The sequence below is a fragment of the Ananas comosus genome, linkage group 19, assembly GCF_001540865.1.
Source record: "Ananas comosus cultivar F153 linkage group 19, ASM154086v1, whole genome shotgun sequence".
In the NCBI taxonomy this organism is placed as follows: Eukaryota; Viridiplantae; Streptophyta; class Magnoliopsida; order Poales; family Bromeliaceae; genus Ananas; species Ananas comosus.
Window position 1 is genome coordinate 9,393,650 of NC_033639.1, and position 20,765 is coordinate 9,414,414.

The 20,765-nt window shown below is 35.0% G+C and overlaps 2 protein-coding genes across 6 annotated transcripts; one reads left to right on the forward strand and one right to left on the reverse strand.

Moving 5' to 3' along the window:
* On the forward strand, positions 38 to 6,703 carry LOC109724601 (TORTIFOLIA1-like protein 2). Of its 2 annotated transcripts, none has more exons than XM_020253473.1 (8): positions 38 to 279; positions 876 to 1,766; positions 2,408 to 2,602; positions 2,687 to 2,789; positions 3,653 to 4,278; positions 4,791 to 5,462; positions 5,754 to 5,935; positions 6,272 to 6,703. In XM_020253473.1, the coding sequence occupies exons 2-8, from the start codon at positions 1,098 to 1,100 to the stop codon at positions 6,333 to 6,335; spliced, it is 2,511 nt and encodes an 836-aa protein (XP_020109062.1). In that variant the 5' UTR covers positions 38 to 279; positions 876 to 1,097; the 3' UTR covers positions 6,336 to 6,703. The 2 variants fall into 2 exon arrangements, with proteins under 2 accessions (XP_020109062.1, XP_020109063.1); XM_020253474.1 differs by having other exon boundaries at positions 38 to 273.
* LOC109724602 (protein STRUBBELIG-RECEPTOR FAMILY 5) lies at positions 5,942 to 15,485 on the reverse strand. Of its 4 annotated transcripts, none has more exons than XM_020253476.1 (17): positions 15,167 to 15,485; positions 14,703 to 14,835; positions 13,911 to 13,982; positions 13,763 to 13,828; positions 13,549 to 13,620; positions 13,395 to 13,466; positions 12,721 to 12,792; positions 12,565 to 12,630; positions 11,895 to 11,960; positions 11,515 to 11,789; positions 10,786 to 11,054; positions 10,065 to 10,336; positions 9,324 to 9,444; positions 9,099 to 9,235; positions 8,228 to 8,384; positions 7,867 to 8,055; positions 5,942 to 6,025 (listed from the first exon to the last, which is right to left on the reverse strand). In XM_020253476.1, the coding sequence occupies exons 1-16, from the start codon at positions 15,258 to 15,260 to the stop codon at positions 7,915 to 7,917; spliced, it is 2,085 nt and encodes a 694-aa protein (XP_020109065.1). In that variant the 5' UTR covers positions 15,261 to 15,485; the 3' UTR covers positions 5,942 to 6,025; positions 7,867 to 7,914. The 4 variants fall into 4 exon arrangements, with proteins under 4 accessions (XP_020109065.1, XP_020109064.1, XP_020109066.1 ...); XM_020253475.1 differs by lacking the exon at positions 5,942 to 6,025 and adding an exon at positions 6,083 to 6,297; XM_020253477.1 differs by lacking the exons at positions 5,942 to 6,025; positions 15,167 to 15,485 and having other exon boundaries at positions 7,521 to 8,055; positions 13,911 to 13,971; positions 14,703 to 14,785.

The following is a 20,765-nucleotide window of genomic DNA, read 5'->3' on the forward strand; positions in this document are numbered from 1 at the left end:
ACTCTCTCTCTCTCTCTCTCTCTCTCTCTCTCTGTCTACCTCGATCTCGCTGAAGCAGAAGCAAATACGAGCTCGTTTAGAGAAAAGCGCTTCTCTCCTCCTCCTCTCTCTCTCTCTCTCTCTCTCTCTTTCTTTCTCTCTCTCTCTCTCTCTCTAGTATCGGGCTCCGAGCTTTTGCTTTCTTAGTACAAATTCGAATTCAAAGTGTCCAAAGATCTCACCTTTTTCTTTCCCCATTCCTTTTCTCTCGTAGAGGTGGAGGTGGAGGTGGAGGTGGAGGTGATCTCTCTCTTTCTCTCTAGTTAATCAGATTCCATTCTTATTATGATTTTGCCTGTTTTCAGCACGCAATCGACGGTAGGGTATTGCTATTTGGGGTTAGATTGATGCATCGATCGCGTTTTCCTTTGTTTTTTATACTCGCCCTAGTTTTCAATTCATGTGATTTGGTTACTTTTTCACTGATTTAGTGTGTATTTATTTGTTATCTGCATCGGAGCAATAACAATTTATTATGATTTTGCCTGTTTTCAGCACGCAATCGACGGTAGGGTATTGCTATTTGGGGTTAGATTGATTCATCTATCACGTTTTCCTTTGTTTTCACACTCGCCCTGGTTTTCAATTCATGTGATTTGGTTACTTTTTCACTGATTTAGTGTGTATTTATTTGTAATCTGCATCAGAGCAACAACAATTTATTATGATTTTGCCTGTTTTCAGCACGCAATCGATGGTAGGGTATTGTTATTTGGGGTTAGATTCATGCATCGATCGCGTTTTCCTTTGTTTTCATACTCGCCCTAGTTTTCAATTCATGTGATTTGGTTACTTTTTCACTGATTTAGTGTGTATTTATTTGTGATCTGCATCAGAGCTACAATGGATGGGTGGATTCTGAGCAATTTGATGTACATGGTTTACTATCCATTTTTCTGGAGAGAGAAGTATAAATTAACACTCATGTAGTGGATTCTGAGAGCAAAGTGCTCCTTTGAGCTCCATTTAGGGTTTGAAGCTTGAGATTTTGTAACTGGATCGATGAATCTTTCCTTTTAGTATAAAAAAATCCAATTTTGCTTGGAGTGGGGTTAGCAATGAAGCCCAATATGATGAATCTGAAGGGCAAATCCGGTGGAAGGATGGTTACGACACAGCAGGTGATCTTCGAAATGAAGCACAAGTTGGTCCTTTCGCTTAATAAGCTTGCGGATAGAGACACCCACCAAATCGGAGTGGAGGAGCTTCAAAAGGCCGCCGAGGGTTTATCGCCTGAATTGATCGGCCCCTTCGTTTCTTGCATTACCGATACAGATTCGGAGCAAAAGAGCGCGGTTAGGAAGGAGTGTGTGAAGGTTATGGGAACCCTAGCAAGGTTTCATGGGAGCCTTTTGGCTCCTCACCTGCCGAAAATGGTGGCGAGTGTAGTTAAGCGTTTGAAGGATTCAGATTCAGTTGTTAGGGATGCTTGTGTGGAAACTTGCGGTGTTTTAGCTATGAGCATAAGAAACTATAATGGTGCTAATGGTGAAGGCGGTAGTGGAGGGTTCATTATATTGGTTAGGCCGCTTTTCGAAGCTTTGGGTGAGCAGAATAGATATGTACAGGCCGGTTCGGCTCTGTGTTTGGCTAAAGTTATTGATGAGAGCGGCGATCTCTCTTTGTCGATTTTGCCTCAAATGCTGGCTCGTGTTGTTAAGTTGCTAAAGAATCCGCACTTCATGGCAAAACCAGCGATAATTGAATTGATCAGAAGCATTATTCAGGTAATTACTTACTTGTTGCCCTTGTGGTGAAAAATGGTTTCCCTTTTTGCTTCGCATTTATGACCAAACTGTTGAAGTAGATTGTTCTTTTTCTTTTTCTTTTTCTTTTTGTTCATGTGTTGAGTAATCTCTGAGACTTTACTGACATGTATATACAACAAATGCACTTGTATCCATATATCTGTAGTGAATGTATATCAATATCTGCCAACAGAAGTCGAAAGTTAGAAGCGCAACATTCATCGCTAGGAGTAAAAAGCAACATTCATCGCTAGGAGTAAAATGCACTTGTATTCATCGCTAGTTTCAGCAGAACCACATCTTTATTTCTCTGCATCCATTTTTCTGATTACTATTCTTGGAACTCTTTACGTCGACATAAAATGGTTTCTTTTTATAAGGGATAACAGCTAAAGTAGAACTGGGATTTCTCTTTATTCTGGTGCATTACGTGTTAATCTATATGAAGACTGCACTAATTAATGCACGGCATTTAGAAATCGCTTTACTAGGTTTTGTTTTCAAGATGTAATACACAGTAAAAACTAGCTTGCTACTCTCTTTTTCCATTGAGACTTCTTTTCTATGATTTTTGTAATTCTTCTTTCTCCTTTTCATGATACTGCATCTTAAATTTTCAGGCTGGAGGTGCTTCTTCTCAGCAAGCTTTATCTACTGCTATAAACAGCATTACAGAAGCCCTTAAAAGTAACGACTGGACAACACGAAAAGCTGCTTCTGTGGCTTTGGCAAGTATAGCCATCGGTGCTGGATATTTGTTGGGTTCTTTTAAAGCTTCTTGCCTTCGCTCCCTCGAATGTTGTCGGTTCGACAAGGTCAGTTTGAACTAATAATTCGATTGCATTTCACTTTTTTTTTTCTTTTTCTTTTCAATTGATTTGATGGCTTCTACTTTATAGGTCAAACCAGTGCGTGATGCAATCTTGCATGCCGTTCAGTGTTGGAAAGCTCTTCCAGGGCCTGGTTCTCCCGAACCTTCTGAAGTTGGATCTTCAACAAAGGGTTTAACAAGCACACTACATTTTTAGCATCTTTTTTTATTACTAGAACCACTTAAAGTCCTTCCTTTATGAACAAGTGTTACTTTGTCCGCGCTGTTCCGTTGCAGCAAATTTAGGTCATTTTGATGATTCCTAATAATATGCTCCTTATGTGCCTAGGGTGAATATTTATGTTGCACTTTGTGGTTATTGTTATGTCAAAATTGGGATATAACACTATTTTGGTCGAAGCAGGCATTACATGGGTAATGAATTCTCTCAAAAACACAGTAAAGAACGCCAGTTAGTTATATATAAAAACATAGCATGATCCCCATAACACAATTTAGATGAATTAAACCAAATGTGACACATTTAACCTACTAAATCATCATTGCAATGGAATTTTTGGATTGACAATACAACCGGAGACTTGATATGATGCCTGTTGTGTTATGATATATCTGTACTATTTTGACAAGAACCACTTAAGATAAACGAAAAGTAACTTCATATTGGGTACGAGTCATGTTCGCATGTCATGTTTACAAGTTCCATCCCTGATGTGCTTGCTTGTGCAACAATTTTTTTGTATGTTGTTAACTGGTCGTCCGTGTAAACCTACGTGACAATTATATAGGATTTGTTTAGGCCTTTGTTATATCATTTTCTTTTTAGGCTAACAATCTCTTGACTATAACTAAACTAGAGATGCTTGTACCTATGAAGATATCCATCTTTAATGTTTTTTCGGATTTCTTTTTATGTATACTAGATATCACTTGTGTTCCCTTCTTAATGCAGGTTTACTTACTTATTTATCACTTCTTTGTTGTAGTGTTTAGGTGCATATATTTATTTTGCCTTTAATTCTTCTTATTTTAGAAAATTTTGGCGGAGATTACCATGATGTCACTAGCGTTAGTGATGGTGGATGGAGAGATTCCTCTTTTCGGAAGGCCACCCCTGTTTCTGTTCTAAGTGGTAATTCTATTACTTCGATGAAGAAAAGAGCTCCATTATCCATGAAGAGAACAACATTAAACAGCGTGTCTAATCACCAAGAAGGAAAAGCAAACGATTGGCACATTGAGATATCACTCCCAAAGAGTCATAATCCAAAGGATGCTGAAAGAAGGGAAGCAAACGCAATTTTAGAACAAGGAATAAAATATGAATATGATGCTGCAGATTATAAGCCAGAGAGCTCCTCAGTTTCGGATTTAGCTAGCAGGAGCTATGAGACAAAGCACATAACAGTTACACAGGAGTGCATTGAGGATTGTGATTCAGAAAACTTAATAGGGATAAATGACAAGTTTGCCCGTCAGGAGATTGAACCCGGAAGTTTTACAAGTCGGGAGCGGAAGAGTTTGGACTCAACTGTTACTGATTTGGGTTCGCAAGGTATGCATGGTTGTTGTCTTCATGCGGCAAATGAACTGACCTTCATCAAAAAGCAACTTGTCGAGATCGAAACCAAGCAAGCAAACTTGCTTGATCTCTTACAGGTACTCAAATAATTTTGCTGTCTATTGCAAATCTTTACTCAGACTTGAAAATTGTCTGCTTGTATTTGATAAGGTAACTAAGGATGATGTTGGCTGTTTCGATTGTTTAGTTCCTATTAGAGGATTTTATATTGCATATTATGGATTGGTCGCTTGCATATTTTAGTTGCAGTGCGGTTGTTGGCTTCTTTCTGCAGATAATTATGACTATTCTCCTTTTGTTTTATCATGTTCTCCAAGTATCCTCTTTCAAGAAAATAATAGAGACATTAAGTAGTGTCGATGCATGTACAAAATTGCTTACGAGTTGCTGGTATTATCTGTTTTACTTTTTTGCCATGATATGTTTGTTGAATTTTCGCCTATCATTATGGTGGTAAACTGGTATGAACATTTCCTCTCTTCAACATGAGCCTTAAAAAACTGTAAAGCCATTTCATACTTCTCTCTCTCTCTCTCTCTCTCTCTCTCTCTCTCTCTTTGTGATTAAAATTGCATTCACATTCTTTCAGGTGTTTATGGGTAACTCAATGGATAACCTTTCGACGCTACAATCGAAGGTACATAACCTGGAGCATGCTGTACAAAAGATAGTACACTGTGTTACTCCAAATGAAAGTTGTTCGACCATCGCCATCTCAAAACTTTTGAAGAGCCAATGTGCTTCTCCATCCCCTAGACTCTCTATTTCCACACCTAGGCCATCCGTGGAAGTCAACTACAAACCGCCGCTTCTATCTACAAATAATGGAGACCTATGCAGGGATAATGCTTCTCCTAAAAGCAGAACAGCTACCTCAGTCAAAGTGGGAGTTGACCTATGGAGGGATCCTACTCTCAATATAGCTAAGAATTCAATAGACGGACGTCAAGGACGTCAGCGGAAAATCCATGAAAGGACTTACTGTTCAGCTAGTAATGAAAGCCCTAGACAAATGAAACTGGAATCAATGACAGGCATTTGGAAGCAGATTAAGGAGCTCCTTAGCACTGGGGATGTGGAATCTGCATACACGGAGGCGATTCATTCTGGCGCTGATCATTGTGTTATTGAGCTAATGGATAGAACTGGGCCTGTTCTTGAAAGATTGACTCCTGAAACAACCAATGAAGTTCTGAGGGTTCTTGCTACACATTTTCTGGATCAAAGGCTTCTTGATTCTAGATTACATTGGTTGCAACAAGTGAGTTAAACAATCTTCCATTACCGCACAAATATATAGATAATTTTCCATACACACCCCTCAGAAGTGCATTTTTTATTTAGTGCCCTTATCTTAAGTTAGGGAGCCACCCCATTCAGGGGCAAGTTTGTTTCGTGAAAGAAAAAAGTGTTTTTCCAAAGATAGACATTTTGTACGTACAAAGCTATATATTAAGTGATAAAGTTTTGTAAGTTTACTTATGAAAGGCGTATATATTATAGATTTGTAATCTTAATCACCAAATATAATCTGTTCATTGTTGAGTTCTAGGTGGTGGACTTATGCTCCAATCATGAACCAAGACATATTTTTCTGTCGCCAAGAGCACAAATGGAGTTCCTGTCAGCAATACATGAAGTGACGACGAAGGGATTCGTTGATCCAGTCGACAGAATTTTGATCAAGCAGATCACAACAAAGTTGAGCCAACTTTGCGGTGATGTCTCGGGCAGGTTTGTTCAGCAACTATGAGACTTAAATTTTGTCATCATAATCATGGTTGAGAGCTCTTAGCGTCGTACCGCATATCATGATAATTTAACCTGCTTTTGAAAATATCCGTAAATAGTCCAAGTAAGAGGGGGATTGTTAGTCACGGATTAACCAATATAATCCAAATATATTATTTGCATTTTCTTGTCACATATTTGTGGTTGGCTCATTCTTCAGCAAATTATCTTCCAGTGATACTTACCTTAAGTCCTTCAAATTTCGAACGTTCTTCGCCCTTCTATATATAGTTTGTATAGTATCATTTTATACAATTTCTTACACAAGCTCTCTTATAGGAAACCTCTCCGGAATAGAGGACCAGCTGGAACAAAAATATCATTAAGCACAGCCATGAGATAACTCTGCTGCAGAAAAGTTGAAAAATGATATCCTATTTCTGCATCTTTAATATCATGCAAGGACTCCTTTTTTCCTTTTTGTTTCACCTTTTTCGGTGGTTGTATGAATGATGATTCTCATTTTTATCAATCTTCTTAATGCTTGTTTAGTTTGAGAAGAAGTTTTGCTAAATGGCGATGATGATTCACCATCATAGATCGCGAGTTGGACTTGCAAATTCATTTGCGCGAATCGCTGTTTAGGTGCTGCTCTGAAAGTAGAGCAAAAATGTTCCAAGAAAAATATATAGATTCTGCATAGGCTTGAAAAACCAAGGAAAACTGTTTTCTGAAAAAAAAAAAAGAAAAAGAAAAAGAAAAAGAAAGAAGTTTTCATGGAAACACTTTTTTTCTGCAGTTTTTATTCTTTTCGAATAAAAAATAAAATTACTATTTTTTTATAAATCTGAAAAAAGATTTAAAAAAAAAAACTTTAGGAAACAAACAGAGGAAATATTTTTTTCCAGCGAGAAAACTATTTTTCGAGATATTTTTTGAAAAGCGAAAGATTTTGCAAATCTTTTTTTACAAAATCTATGGTGATTAATGCGACTATGAAATGAATAAATAGGGTTACAGCCTCAACATTCTTGCAAGTCGGTTTTTTTAACACAACAAAAGGGAGCACATCATGGAGTTTTTGGGCTTGGCCTACAAAATCTTTTAAAGATAAAAATAGGTATTCAAAATTTGTATTTGTAAAAATAGATCGATAAAAATAGTGAATCGTTCATCGCATTCTAAAAGCATTGAATCATTCACCATTTTTATTCTAATTTATATATTTTCTATGTCCAAACTTCAAAAAAAGTATAGTATTAAAACACTAAAAATAGTTTTAATTCTTTAGAGTAAGCGGCAAATAATTTACCATATTTAAAAAGCAATAATTTATTCACTATATAAACCTAGCTTTGTAAATAAATTTTTTAGTGGACTATTTTTATAATAAAAAAATTCGCACATCATGCTTACAAAATTGATCTTTAGTGTATCTCCCAACTGCATATCTTTTCCATATGACCCCCCCCCCCCCCCNCTATGTCCAAACTTCAAAAAAAGTATAGTATTAAAACACTAAAAATAGTTTTAATTCTTTAGAGTAAGCGGCAAATAATTTACCATATTTAAAAAAAAAAAACCCAAAAAGCATTTACTGGAACAAAAAAGTTTTCCGGAGTTTGAAACTTTAAAGCTGAAAAGGTAGGAGCTTAGACTCATCCTGATTAAACTTTTCTCCATAAAATTATCGCATTATAATATAACAAAAATTCAAAAAATAAAGTGAAGAGCTGTATTACTAGTATCTATTCTTCTTAATTCTTCGAAAAAAAATGTGGTGTTACTACTTTGGCAAATCGATATCTCATGAAAATTTCGACTATTTGAGCAATGAAAATTGGGCATTTTTAAATGCTTCAAGGATACAATTTGATTTGGTATGAGAAATGACCGGGGCAATAAATAATCTAAGAAATTCTGATTAGGCGTACCCTTGATGGTGTATGGAAGTTAGCAGGTGAAAGCATTATTTTTCTGTTTCAGTAATACGAATCGGAGTCGTCACTGCGACGAGAGGCGCTCAGATCTCCACCCAGTCTCTTGTTGATACTTGTGTGCTGCACACACCGGACCAGCGCTTGCACCACTTCGGACATCGGTGGACGGAACTCGGGCTCCGACTGCATTAAAAGCATTAAAAGAACATTAGAGAATTCATGAGAAACTCTGAAAACTGTTTGGTGAATGCAAACATTGGTGCAATCCAGACAAAAATCATGGAGAATGCATTGCATGCCTACAAGAAAGCCAGTGAATTTTGATTCAACCAAAAAGGCTGGCAACAAGTTTTACCTGGACGCAGAGAGCGATGACATCGGCAAATCGAGACAAGGATTTGGGGGGGTAGAGGCCGCGGAGCGCAGGATCCACCATCTGCGCCAGGGCATCGATATCGTGGAGTTGCGGAGTTGCCCACCGAACCAAGGATTGCTCCATTCTTGGCTTAGAACTGAAAATAGATACAGCATCCACACACAATGTGAGATTCTTGCTGAGAATATATTTCTTACAATGCTGTTTCTACTAAGTAAAAATATGCATAGTGTATTAATTAATTATCGTACAGATTTGATTGTGGGGGCAAATGAGAACAGGTATTTTACAAACATGATGCGGGATTGTGAAAAGACTCATTTAACCAAGTAAGCATCATCCATACTAAGTATAAATATGCATAGTGTATTAATTAATTATCGTACAGATTTGATTGTGGGGGCAAATGAGAACAGGTATTTTACAAACATGATGCGGGATTGTGAAAAGACTCATTTAACCAAGTAAGCATCATCCAATAGATTGTGTTTGTTGCGTTGGAAGATCCCTAGAAGCTATCTGAAAAGGAAAAATCAGCTTTGGAAAAATGGTTACTCGGTGTTGCTGGAGCTTTGGCAAAATATGCTGTTTGAATAGAGCTGGTCAAAGAAGTGATAACAACTGTTTTGTTAAAATCCCCTTAATAGCTTCCAGTGAAGAAATAATAGGAGGAGAAATTCAAATTGGAGCATCTGCCTTTTGAGCTCAACAACACACGGCTGGCTTTTCCTTCTTAAGTAGAGATGCTACTTGAATCCAGGCCAAACAGGCATGGTATTTGGGCATAGCTATTATCTAATGCAAAAAAAAGCATCTTGCTGATGTAAGAGTTCTGAATATAATCTTTTACCTGTCATAAGGCTTACGACCAGTCAACAGCTCTAACATAACCACCCCGAAGCAGTAGATATCACTCTTCATCGTATAAGACGATGGTTTTATGCATTCGGGGGCATTATAACCTGGTCCTAAGTTCTCACTGGGATCCTGATACAATTTGATGTGTAATTCAGAATTACATCTTCAGAATTGTATATACAGTTTCATCGTATAGCAAACAGCAAGGTGATGATACCTCATAGAAGACTGTTAGACCACATTCAGATAAGTGGGGATTGAGCTCTTCATCAAGCAAGATGTTTGCAGAGCTTATGTTCTTATGGGTCATGGAAGGGGAGCAGACCTCATGAAGGTACCTGAATTGGGAAAAAGTGCTTAGTTTATCAAGCATCGGAAGGCTGCTGATGGCACCGAAAATAAATTTGCAGTTAATGAATGTGGTAATAACTGAATATGTAACATATATACAAATGGAAAAACAAAAAGAAAAAAAAAAAAGTAACATGGAGCAATTTCATTGATGCAATTTCACCAAAACCAAAATAGGTAGGTTGGTACATCCTCCTTCAAAAGTGATTTCCATAGCTTCCATCTAACGAATTACAGTTGACCAACTATAAATTTCTAATTTGAGGGATAATCAGTCAATTTTCTGATTAATGTTTGGAGATTAAAACTCATTATAAGTAATAAAAAAAGTAGGATATGCATTGACTGAGCAGTAGATATGTTAGGGACATTTAGAATGCCGTTTACTATTTGTTTCTTTCTCCAATTTCACTCGTTAACATCCTAAGAAGTTAATTATATATTACTGCAAACAGTGCAATCACGGTGTGAATAAAATTTTTGCAAATCGGGATCTGAGTAATAATAAGATAGTGCATTCAGTGCCCAGAACAAAGAAAGCAATATCAAGCATACTATCACAAAGTCGAAATCAATGCAATTTAGCATTCCAATTGGATCAACTTACTCTACAGCGCGGGCAGTACCGAGAGCAATCTTAATCCGGGTGTCCCATGTTAATGGCTTGCTGTATTCATCTGAGAGATGTAGAAAATCGTGAAGAGATCCATTTCTTTGGAATTCATACACCAACAAAGGATGGCCAGGCTCCGAGCAATAACCCAAAAGCTCAGATATGTTTGGGTGGTGCAGCTTGGAAACGCCAGAAACAAGTTCCATGAATTCGGAGGAGCTGCCTCCAGAATCATTTATGGTCTCTAGCTTCTTCACAGCCAAAACCTAAGAGCATGAGAGAGGGGAAGTGAGAGATGCAAGGAAAGTTTTGTTACTCATTCCTCAGCCAAATTAATAGATATGCAGGAGTCAAAAACATACAGGTGCTCCCTGAGCTATAGCGCGCCTTTGGAAATGGTATAACTTTTTTTTTGACTTTACTATCTAACCTCGCAGTATGTTTGATTTAAATTCCTCCAATAACAACTTGAAGACATCTTTAACTTCTTTGACTGAATATTCTGTAAGCCTAATAGAATGTTCTGTTGCTTGCTGAAATGTTCTATAAATTTTTTGATAGAAATTGTAAGTTATGACAGAACTTGGAGTTTTCTGAAATCAAAAGTAATTAAAGGTTAGGTAATAAAATCAAAATTTTGAAGTTCAAATACCAATTCGGAAATATGGTATAGTTCAGGTATATTCTATACATTTTTACCCATTCAGAATCGTACCTTTCCATCAGCATATTTTGCCTTAAAGACACGGCCAATAGTCCCCTGTCCAAGAAGCCGACCAGCACTAAAGCCTCCAGTAGCTGCACGCAGATCTTCTAATGAATATGAGGTCATGGTAATAGGGTTCGTGCTTCTTTTGGAGTGAACTTTGTTTGCAAACTCATTATCATTAAATGATTTGCGTGGTTCGGATGGCTGACGCTTAAGGCCCGTGGAAAGAGATCTTTCAAAAGCCTTCATGCTGATCGAAGAGGAGTGCTTAAGCTCTGTACAGCGGTAGAATGGTCACAGAAAGATTATAAGGTTAAAAGATACAGGCACTACCTGAAGTATATTGTACTTCTAAAACGTATCAACTATTTAGAAGTTTCGATTTAATACCCGTCCTTTTCGTTGTTATTATTATCTTTACTACCACTCTGTGAGGTTCTGTCAAAGCTTGACATCTTCATCAAAAAAAAAAAGTTGTAAAATATTCTGTCATGTAGCAGGATAATAGCATATTTCGTTAAAGAAGTTACATACACCATTAAATTTTGACGGAGAGGTAGTGAAATCAAAACAACAAAAGGTTAGGTACAGAAATTAAACCATCTCAACTTTAGGTTCTCAACCATCTAAATTTTAGGTACTTAATTTCCAGTTTATTATTGTAGTTCAGGCAGTGTCTGTATATTTCTACCAGAACAAACTAGTAAACCAAAACCAAAGTTTCAAAAGAGTTACCCTTCTGGTCATCAGAAACTAGAGGTGTAAAAGTTCTGTTCTGACTAAGCTGTTCATCAAATCTTCCATCCAAATAATGAGCAGAGGACGAAGATCTCTTTTTCATGAAAGTCAACAGGATGAGAGCCACAACCAACACAGCAATTACAGCAGCAGCAATGGCTACTCCATTAACAATTGAGTTCCCTTTCAATGAGTTTCCCCCACTGCCAGTGTTTGAAGCCTTAACCATACCAGGAGGTGCTGTTCCGGATGACCAAGAATTTCCCCCCACCCTTTTAAAGTAATAAGAGATATCAAAATGTTTAGGGGAAAAAATAATAATACTTGGGTTACCAAAGAAGGAATGATAGATAAATTACGAAATGTGCAGTACTCACTGCAGGTTATCTATGCCCTTTAGTTTACTTGGAATCCATCCTGTGAACTGATTGTTTTCAAGATTCCTTGGAGCAAACAAAAGTAATCATATGTTAGAGGTCAATCGGAAAGGTTTTTGACAAAATATATAATTCTTCCAAAGACACCTATAAATATAATTCAAATCCATAGAAGTTTCAAATAATTTACTCATATAGTTAGAGTGGAGGTATGAAACACTGCAAAAAACTGAATAGCAAACTAGATAACAAATAACCAGCTTGCATCCCCCCTCGACCCTGAAATCCAAAAAAGGACAACACATATGCAGTATAGCCAAAGATTTTAGCAGATGAATTACGAGTTGATTTTAGCCAATGTCATTCTCAGTAAGGGCAACTGGGAATTTCTAGTTAACTAGTGAGCAGGCTCTGTTCTATCAAATATAAGGTGCCTTAGATGGGAGAGAAAGATCAAAACTAACATAAGAACATGTGATGGAAAATAGTTCATATAGGAACTACATCAAGGTCCGGCGGCTTCATTCTTCTTATTGTTGGAGGCAGTGACTGATACTTCATGTGATTGTACAGAAAATAGTTTTCGCATCTAGTCATGTGTTACTAGTGGCAAATTTTACAAACTGGACATATTCAAGAATTTATACATATAAGGGCTGTGCACACTTACAGATCCTCAAGGGGAAGAGTGCTGAGAACATTGACTGTACTACTGAATTGATTGTTCTGTAAATATCTGTACATGGACCAAAGAAAAAAAATAATTAACCATTTTGTCCAGAAGAACTAGACAAATAATTTAGATAAGATGAAGTTGGTTCATTACAGAGTTTTGAGGCTTGAGAGGGATCGAAAACTTTGAGGCAGGCTACCTGAGAAGCGGTTGAATGACAGATCCCTGGTACCATAACCTAAGCATATCAATAGAGAATACATGCACATACAAATAAAAAAAGAAAAAGAAAGAAAAATAACTAGAAATCTGGAGTGCAATATCATGACAGAAGACTATATAACTGTCATATACGTACCTGCACATCTGTTATGTTGGAGTGTGCCCATACTATCAGAAGAACTTGCAAGCAATAAAGCATGTTATGCTAGTAGCCACTAGATGCTTATTGATCCTAGAAATGTTGGGTTCCTTAGGTATATCATTCATAAGGTCAGTTAAATGGGTTAAACAACCAGGAAGCAATAAGCGACAAGACTTAATTCAGATTATTATGCTACTTAAGCTTTCTGTATCAATACAATTGACATTGGGCTCTGTACTCCATCAGAGAAAGATTTAGGAAGATCTTAAAGGTTTTATGTATGACTAAAATAGGGAGAAATAAAATATTTGTCTACTTCAGATTCTTCAGAATTGTCCAACAATTTGAAGATAGTAAAGAAAGCAAGTGAAGAAACCAATTAGCATAGAGCTAGCAAATGCTAGATTGGTTCTTTATTGCAAGATGTTCCTGTAATAAACTTAGGGAAGGGAAAACAACTTACAGCACAGAGAGCTTTGGAAGCTTTCCAAACATATCTGTCAACTGTCCATTAAGCTGATTACTTGCAACATTTCTGCAGTTCAAAAGCATTCGACGTTTAAAAAGGCAGCAGTGTAAAAGAAATATTCAGATAACAAAGCAGAAGTTCTTCTTACAGATACTCGAGATCAGTCATTTGAGAAATCGAATAAGGAACACCACCAGTAAAAGCATTCCTAGCAAGATTTCTGAAAACAAGCATCGATATCATTGACGACAATTTCAGGATGCAGTTAAAATTTTTCAGGCGCTTTTCCCATCAACTACCATAATAACTATGTAAAAAAGATTTTAAATTTGATAATTACATGCATCACATAAGTGGCTTACATATGAACTGCATTTGGTGGAAGTTGGTATGGAATATCACCATGGATGTTGTTCTTGCTCATGTCACTGTACTAAGAAAAAGAAACAATTGGTCTAAGTTGCAAAACTGAGAATGATGAAAGTGAATAATAACGAAACTAACTCTCACAAGTTAGTTACTGAAGTCAAACTTGAAAGTTGATAACCCAGTGTACCAGTCAGTCCAAGACCTGATAGATTGCTGCACAATTAGCATAATAAAATATGCAAGTGAGTGACATATGAGCAAACATCATGCGTAGAAACATACAGCAGATTTGAAGGATTCCTTAAGGTTTGATGTTACATGAGATGGAAGCAACAACACAAACGGAAAATGCCAGTGCAAAATGCAGAAAGCAAAATAAAATCGATCACCAGCTTATGGCAAACATTGTACAGATACTTACATATATAACCCTGTGAGATTAGCCAACTACGTGCATCCCTGGAAAATCTGAATTTTCATACATTTCCTCCGCTACCCCAATTTCTTACAAATAATCACCTTCTTTCAAAAACTCTTCCAATACAGAACCAACTAAATCCAACCATTTGGATGACTATCTAACTTAAGATAATGATATTATTTTTAAAAAAATGCGGTTCTGATGATATATATGAATTCAGATATTACGCTGGCCTATATGTAAAATCGATGATATTGCAAGGTTGTATGTGTAACACTCCCAACATTGTATCAAAATATTCCCTTTCTTCTTATCTCCGTAATATTCCTACAAAACTCCTCATAATTTCGCAAACAAACATGCGGATGTCACAGGCCACTTTTCTTTTCCACCAAAAGTGCAACATTCAGAATTGGTAATGTTGTACTACACCGTGATGAAAAGCCAGAAAAGCTAGAAAAGCCAAAGTAATCAAACAATGAAAAAGATACTGAAGTCAAATAAGAAGATACATCTCTGTTACTGATGAGCCTGAGCACTTGATTCCCTTCCAGCCTTTTCCGCAGGGATCGCCGCCACTCGAACTCCAACCAGTCAGCTGAGAGGGGGAATTTAAGCTGCTATACATGACATTTAGGGCAGAAACTGCAAAAGCAATTAACAAAGTATACACCGTTTAGAGTACAAAGATCGTTTTACTTAGATTTACCCATTTTAGACAATAAAAAGTTCAAATCTAATGTAGCAGATTCAGTTATTAGAATAAGATACTTTCTCTAGAGATCCAAGCATTCTAGCTTCCATCTACTAAGCAGGTTTTGGCCATAAAGCACGCCAAGTGCTCAATATACCTAATACTACCTTGCAATCACCAGAATAGTGCTCAATTTTGCTAGAAACTATTAATTAATACCACAAATCAAGCGCATTTGAATCAAAAACAAACTTCTATGAATCGAATTACGCGAACACTGACCATCCGGCTGATCCGTCTTGGCGAGGGCACCAATGGCGATAGATATAACCACAGAAATAATCAAGAGAACCGGCAGAGAGAGATAGGGAGCCATCTCTGCGATCGGAGCCCTAGGGTTCGGGGATCCTCGACGAGGGCGGTGCGCGGGGAAGCGGAACAGGAGGGGCCGCAGCGAGAGCCGAGGCTTCGGCTCGGTTCGTCTCGATCCAAGGCGAGGGCATTGGATTCTAAAATTAGGGTTTGGGAGCAGCTAAATAAAGGAGGGGAGAGGACGACGAAGACGACGACCAGGGGAAGCGCCATTGGAGGAGGCGCGAGAGTCGCGGGGATCCTCTGGTCTTTATAGCGCCTCCTCGTAGCATGAATTTAAACTCAAAAAGCGCTTTTGTACGCGTAAGTTCTTGCGTGCACCGGGTCCACCACGTCATCCACGAGTGATGCAAGTCATTCGGACCAAAATTTTGAGGGAAAACTTCAAATACCCCCACGTGGTTTTGTACTTTCTCACTTTAGTATTTTGTGCTTTAAAGTGTATCAAGTTAATACCATGTGGTTTCAAGTTAGTACCTTATGGTTTAAAGTGTATCAAGTTGGTACTTTGTGATTTTATTTTTGTATCAAGTTAGTACCCGTGGTTTTATTTTTCTATTTTTATTATCCATTTTGGGGTATTTTTTTTGTTAAATCAGTGACAAAGTTAAAACTAAAAGGTGCTAAATGAATATTCGATAAATCTAGATAGGGTATCTGAAATTTTTTGTATATAATAATTTAATGAAATATTAAACCACATGATACTAAAGTGAGAAAGTACGAAACCACAGGGTACTAACTTGATACACTTTAAATCACAGGGTATTAAAGTGAGAAAGCGAAACCATAGGGTACTAATTTGATACACTTTAAACTACATGGTACTAAAGTGAGAAAGTGCAAAACCACATGATACTAACTTGATACACTTTAAACCATATGGTACTAAAGTGAGAAACTACGAAACCATAGGCGGGGTATTTGAAGTTTTTTCAAATTTTGATGCATCCTCCACAAATTTTAAAGCACTTCCGCAACGAACACGACAGTTACATCTTAAATATCGATACGATGAATCAGACGGTCTCATATTAGGAATAGTTCATATTATTTTTTTCTAAATAATTTAGAATTTAGTTAAAATAATCTTCAATCGTTCATCGTCTATTACACAAACAGTCTTAATTTGTAGATCATCTCCACTAATATTTTTACTAGTCCGATAAAAATTCGTTGGTGAAAAGAGTTCTCAATATCAAACTGCCTTATTTACCGTCTATTATGTTAAGTATATGAATTTCACACGTACAAAAAATCGTAAATAAGACGATTTTACGTTGGTTTTAAAACACGATGGTACAAAATGATTAAAATTTTTTTCCTCCAATAAATATGCACCTATGTATCTAAAATCTAAAATATGTTGTATATATTTAAAGGAGACAAAATTTGAAGAGAAAAATAAAAGAGGATATAAAAAATATATGTAATGTAACAAAAAGAATGATATTTGTTCCTATAAGTCACGGCGATGGAACCGTAGTGAAGGGGACCAAAATGACAAATCAAATTATATTGAGGGAGTTAAAATATAAATTTTTAAAATGTCATATGATTAGTGTCATACTATTACTTTTTTCCAAACTCTATTGTATAAACATAGACCAAACGGGCTTTTAGTGATCAGAGCAAATTATCTACAAAAGTTTAAAAATTGAAGTACGTAAATATAAAACATAGGTGCCAATTCATAAAATTGGCAAAGTAGTAGGACTATTCAAAAATTTTTACCCTATTAAATTAACTTTACCTAATAAATAAATTTGCCAAAAAAAAAGAAGGAAAAACTTTTAATACCACCCTTGTGGTTTCACACTTTCTCACTTTAATACCATGTGGTTTAAAGTTTATTAATTTAGTGTCCGGTGGTTTTATTTTTATTTTTTTATTATCGATTTCACTAATTTTTTTCGTTAAATCAATGACAAAGTTAAAACTAAAAGGTAATGAAGTGAATATTCGATAAACCTAGGTGGGATATTTGAAATTTTTTATATATAATTTAACGAAATATTAACGAAAAAGTAAAAATGAAACTATAGGACACTAACCTGATACACTTTAAACCATAGGGTACTAAAATGAGAAATTATGAACTTACAGGGTGGTATTTAAACTTTACCAAAAAAAAAAAAAAAAAGTAAATTCGAAAGGAATCGTAAAACCTGAAACCGGTAATGGTTCGGAAAAACCACGGCGATAACTGGACCTGAGTTGTTAAGATGCACGAACCAAGACCCCCGCGCCACGTGGATTCCCGAGATAATTAGGCGCTTCGCGACGGTCATCTCGTTGGGCACGAGATTACCGTTTTAGCTTCAGTAAAATAACCAAATTATTACCATCAATTACCGTAAAATTATTTTTGTAAATAATATTATACTTAGAACTTAAATAGTAATAATAATTACCGTAATTGTTTTTACTCTCTTATATTTTAGTAAAACAAATATGGAATATTTGATAACTATAGTTTCAAAGTTATTAACAGTTTTTTTTTTTTTNTTTTTTGAGAGATAGATAGCACATTATCCGTTTCGTTTATTTCATTTAGAAATAAACTAAGTTAAAAATGTAAATCAACTAGGATTCAACTACGATTTGAACTTGGGACCTCGGGTATCAACCACCAAGTTCTTTGCCACTTGCTCTAGGAATAGTCGGTTATTAATAGATAATAGTTGAAAAAAAAATTACTTTATTTTATTTTAATTGAAAATTATTTTCAACTTAAAAATCAGTTATAGCAAACAAGTATATTCTTAATCTTGTTATGTGTTTTTAAGAATCATATTCAATTGAAGTTTTTCCTAATTGGGAAAACTTCAAAAACCCCCTGTGGTTTCGCACTTTTTTATTTTAGTACCTTATGGTTTAAAGTGTATTAAGTTAGTACCCTGTGGTTTCTCACTTTATCACTTTAGTACTCTGTGGTTTAAAGTATATCCAGTTAGTACTCTGTGATTTTATTTTTGTATAAAGTTAGTACCCTGTGGTTTTATTTTTGTATCTTTAAACTACAGGATACTAAAGTGATAAAGTGTGAAACCACAGGGTACTAACTTGATACACTTTAAACCACAGGGTACTAAAGTGAAAAAGTGCAAAACCACAAGGTACTAATTTGATACATTTTAAACCACAGAGTACTAAAATGAGAAAAAGTGAAACCATCCGGGAGTATTTGTAGTTTTCCCTAATTTTTTTTTGTCAATAATAATGATTACTTTATTGCCTCTGTCCATTTGATATTGCCAGAGTAAATACATTGTATGATTTGAATGTTTTTATTTTGATGACATAAAATTAACTCAATTTAGGCAATATATTTTCGTATTTACTTAGAAATTATTTATATTAGTAGCTCTTGTAAAATGACTAAATTACGTGCCTTCAAAGTCCCAATAAAGTTTTGCTAATCTTAAGGCAAGCTATTTTTATACACGAAAACAGCTCAAGTTGCAATTCATCTCTATATTTATTGAATTAGATCACATATGTGGTGTCAACGAGCCGAATACGAACTGACTCGTTAAAGTATCGAGTTCAAAAATTCAACTCATGTTCGATTTGTTTATTAACGAGTTGAACACGAGTGGGCTCACGAACAATAAGTAAAAAGAATTAGAAAAGATATGTATAGAAAATAAATTTTTGAGATCCAACTCATTAGACTTTAATTCAACGGTTGAAACTTTACATATAAATATACTTTTTTTTATAACTGAGTTGTATTTTGTATGTAGTTTGGACTAAAAGTTAAATAATAAAAATATATATTTTATACATATAATTATTTATTCATATATATAAATATAAAATATATAAATATAAATTATATATATTTCATGTTGTTATCGAGCCAAATAAGAGCGAGCTGACTCCAACCCGTGTCCAACTTGTTTATTGAACGAGCTGAAAAAATCAATTCGTGTTTAGTTCGTTTACTAAATGATTCGATCTTGAGCAAAACACGAGCTAGCTCGTGAACAATGAGCTGGATTGCCACTCCTGCATATATCATATTAAGCTGATCAAATTTAATAATTTTTTTGTGACTAATAATTTTTATTCTATTACCTCTACTATCTGATGACTCAAAGCAATATCATTAGATTTTTTTTTTTCTTTTCGCATGGTATTGCTGTACATTCTAATTTAATTGTTGCTCTATTTACATTATAATTTAAATTATATATATTTTTTATTTATGTCACTAAATAATAATACATTTTATAAAGTACCAATGAAATTAAACTTACCCCTGGTCACGGCGTACAATTGCGTTTAGAGGGCACGAGTCGTAAATATCGCGATTTCCGAGGGCGAATTAATATAGACAAACATGTTTAACTCGTTTTATCCCATCACATCTCGCGAAAAACCCGCGAAAACAATGAAAACCCGAGCCAATTAGAGCGTAAAACTAAAATAAACACTAATTAAGTGTAATTAATTAATTAATTCGCTCTAAAATAAGTAGGGACTGTTTTTTTTTTTTTTTTCAAATAACACCACTATTTTGCTGAGATTTTCGGGTTAGTCCATTTTTTTTTTATAATCACAAAAATAAAGTGGTTTTTGTTTTTGGGCTCCTTTGGTGAACAATGGAGCTTTTCCATCCTACAAAATTAATAGGAGACACATTAATATTTTAGTGATACGGTTCCGACACAAATTTATTTTTATTTACTATAGTATTATTTTATATTATATCATTTTTAAAAATAATATATAATATATTTTATCAATCTTTACAATGTAGTTAGATTTGTTTTTATTTTCCTATCTTGTGTCATTAAATAATTTTTCTTGCAAATTTTTTTATTACTGTTAACAAATCCATTATTTAGACCAGATCTATAAATAAAAGATTTAACTAAATAATAAAAAAGATAAAATAAATATCTATGGTAGACTTATTAAAAGATTCTATCATGTTATTTTCAAAAATTTTTGTTATTTTTATATAGTTTGTTATTTTTTGCATCAAAACAAGCTGAATATATGCTCTGCCACTTCTAACTAATATTTTAAAACAAATTTTATTTAAAATTATAGATTTATTATTTATAGTGTAGGAATTAAAAAAAAAAAGTTGAATAATGTCTTGAAAAAAAATAGTACAGGGTTAAAAGTGAAATTTTTTTTTGTAAAGTATAATATAATATAATGTATTTAAGCCAAACTAAATTGGATTAAAATTATAATTTACTGTTCTTTGGTAATTTAATCTTTTAGAAAATTAAATTACTTCTTTTGTTTCTCGGAAATCCACTATTAAGATTCAGTTACATATAAATATATGAAATCATATAATCATATAATAATAATATAATATAATATATTCAAAAAGTAACCAGAGATGGTACAAGAATGGCAGTTTTGATAATATAAACAATTAGGAGGTTATTAAATAAGTTACTGGAATATTCCAAGATTCCAAATAGGGAAACTTTTGACCATAAAGTGTGCATAAGATGCTTTATGCAAATTTATCCAATGA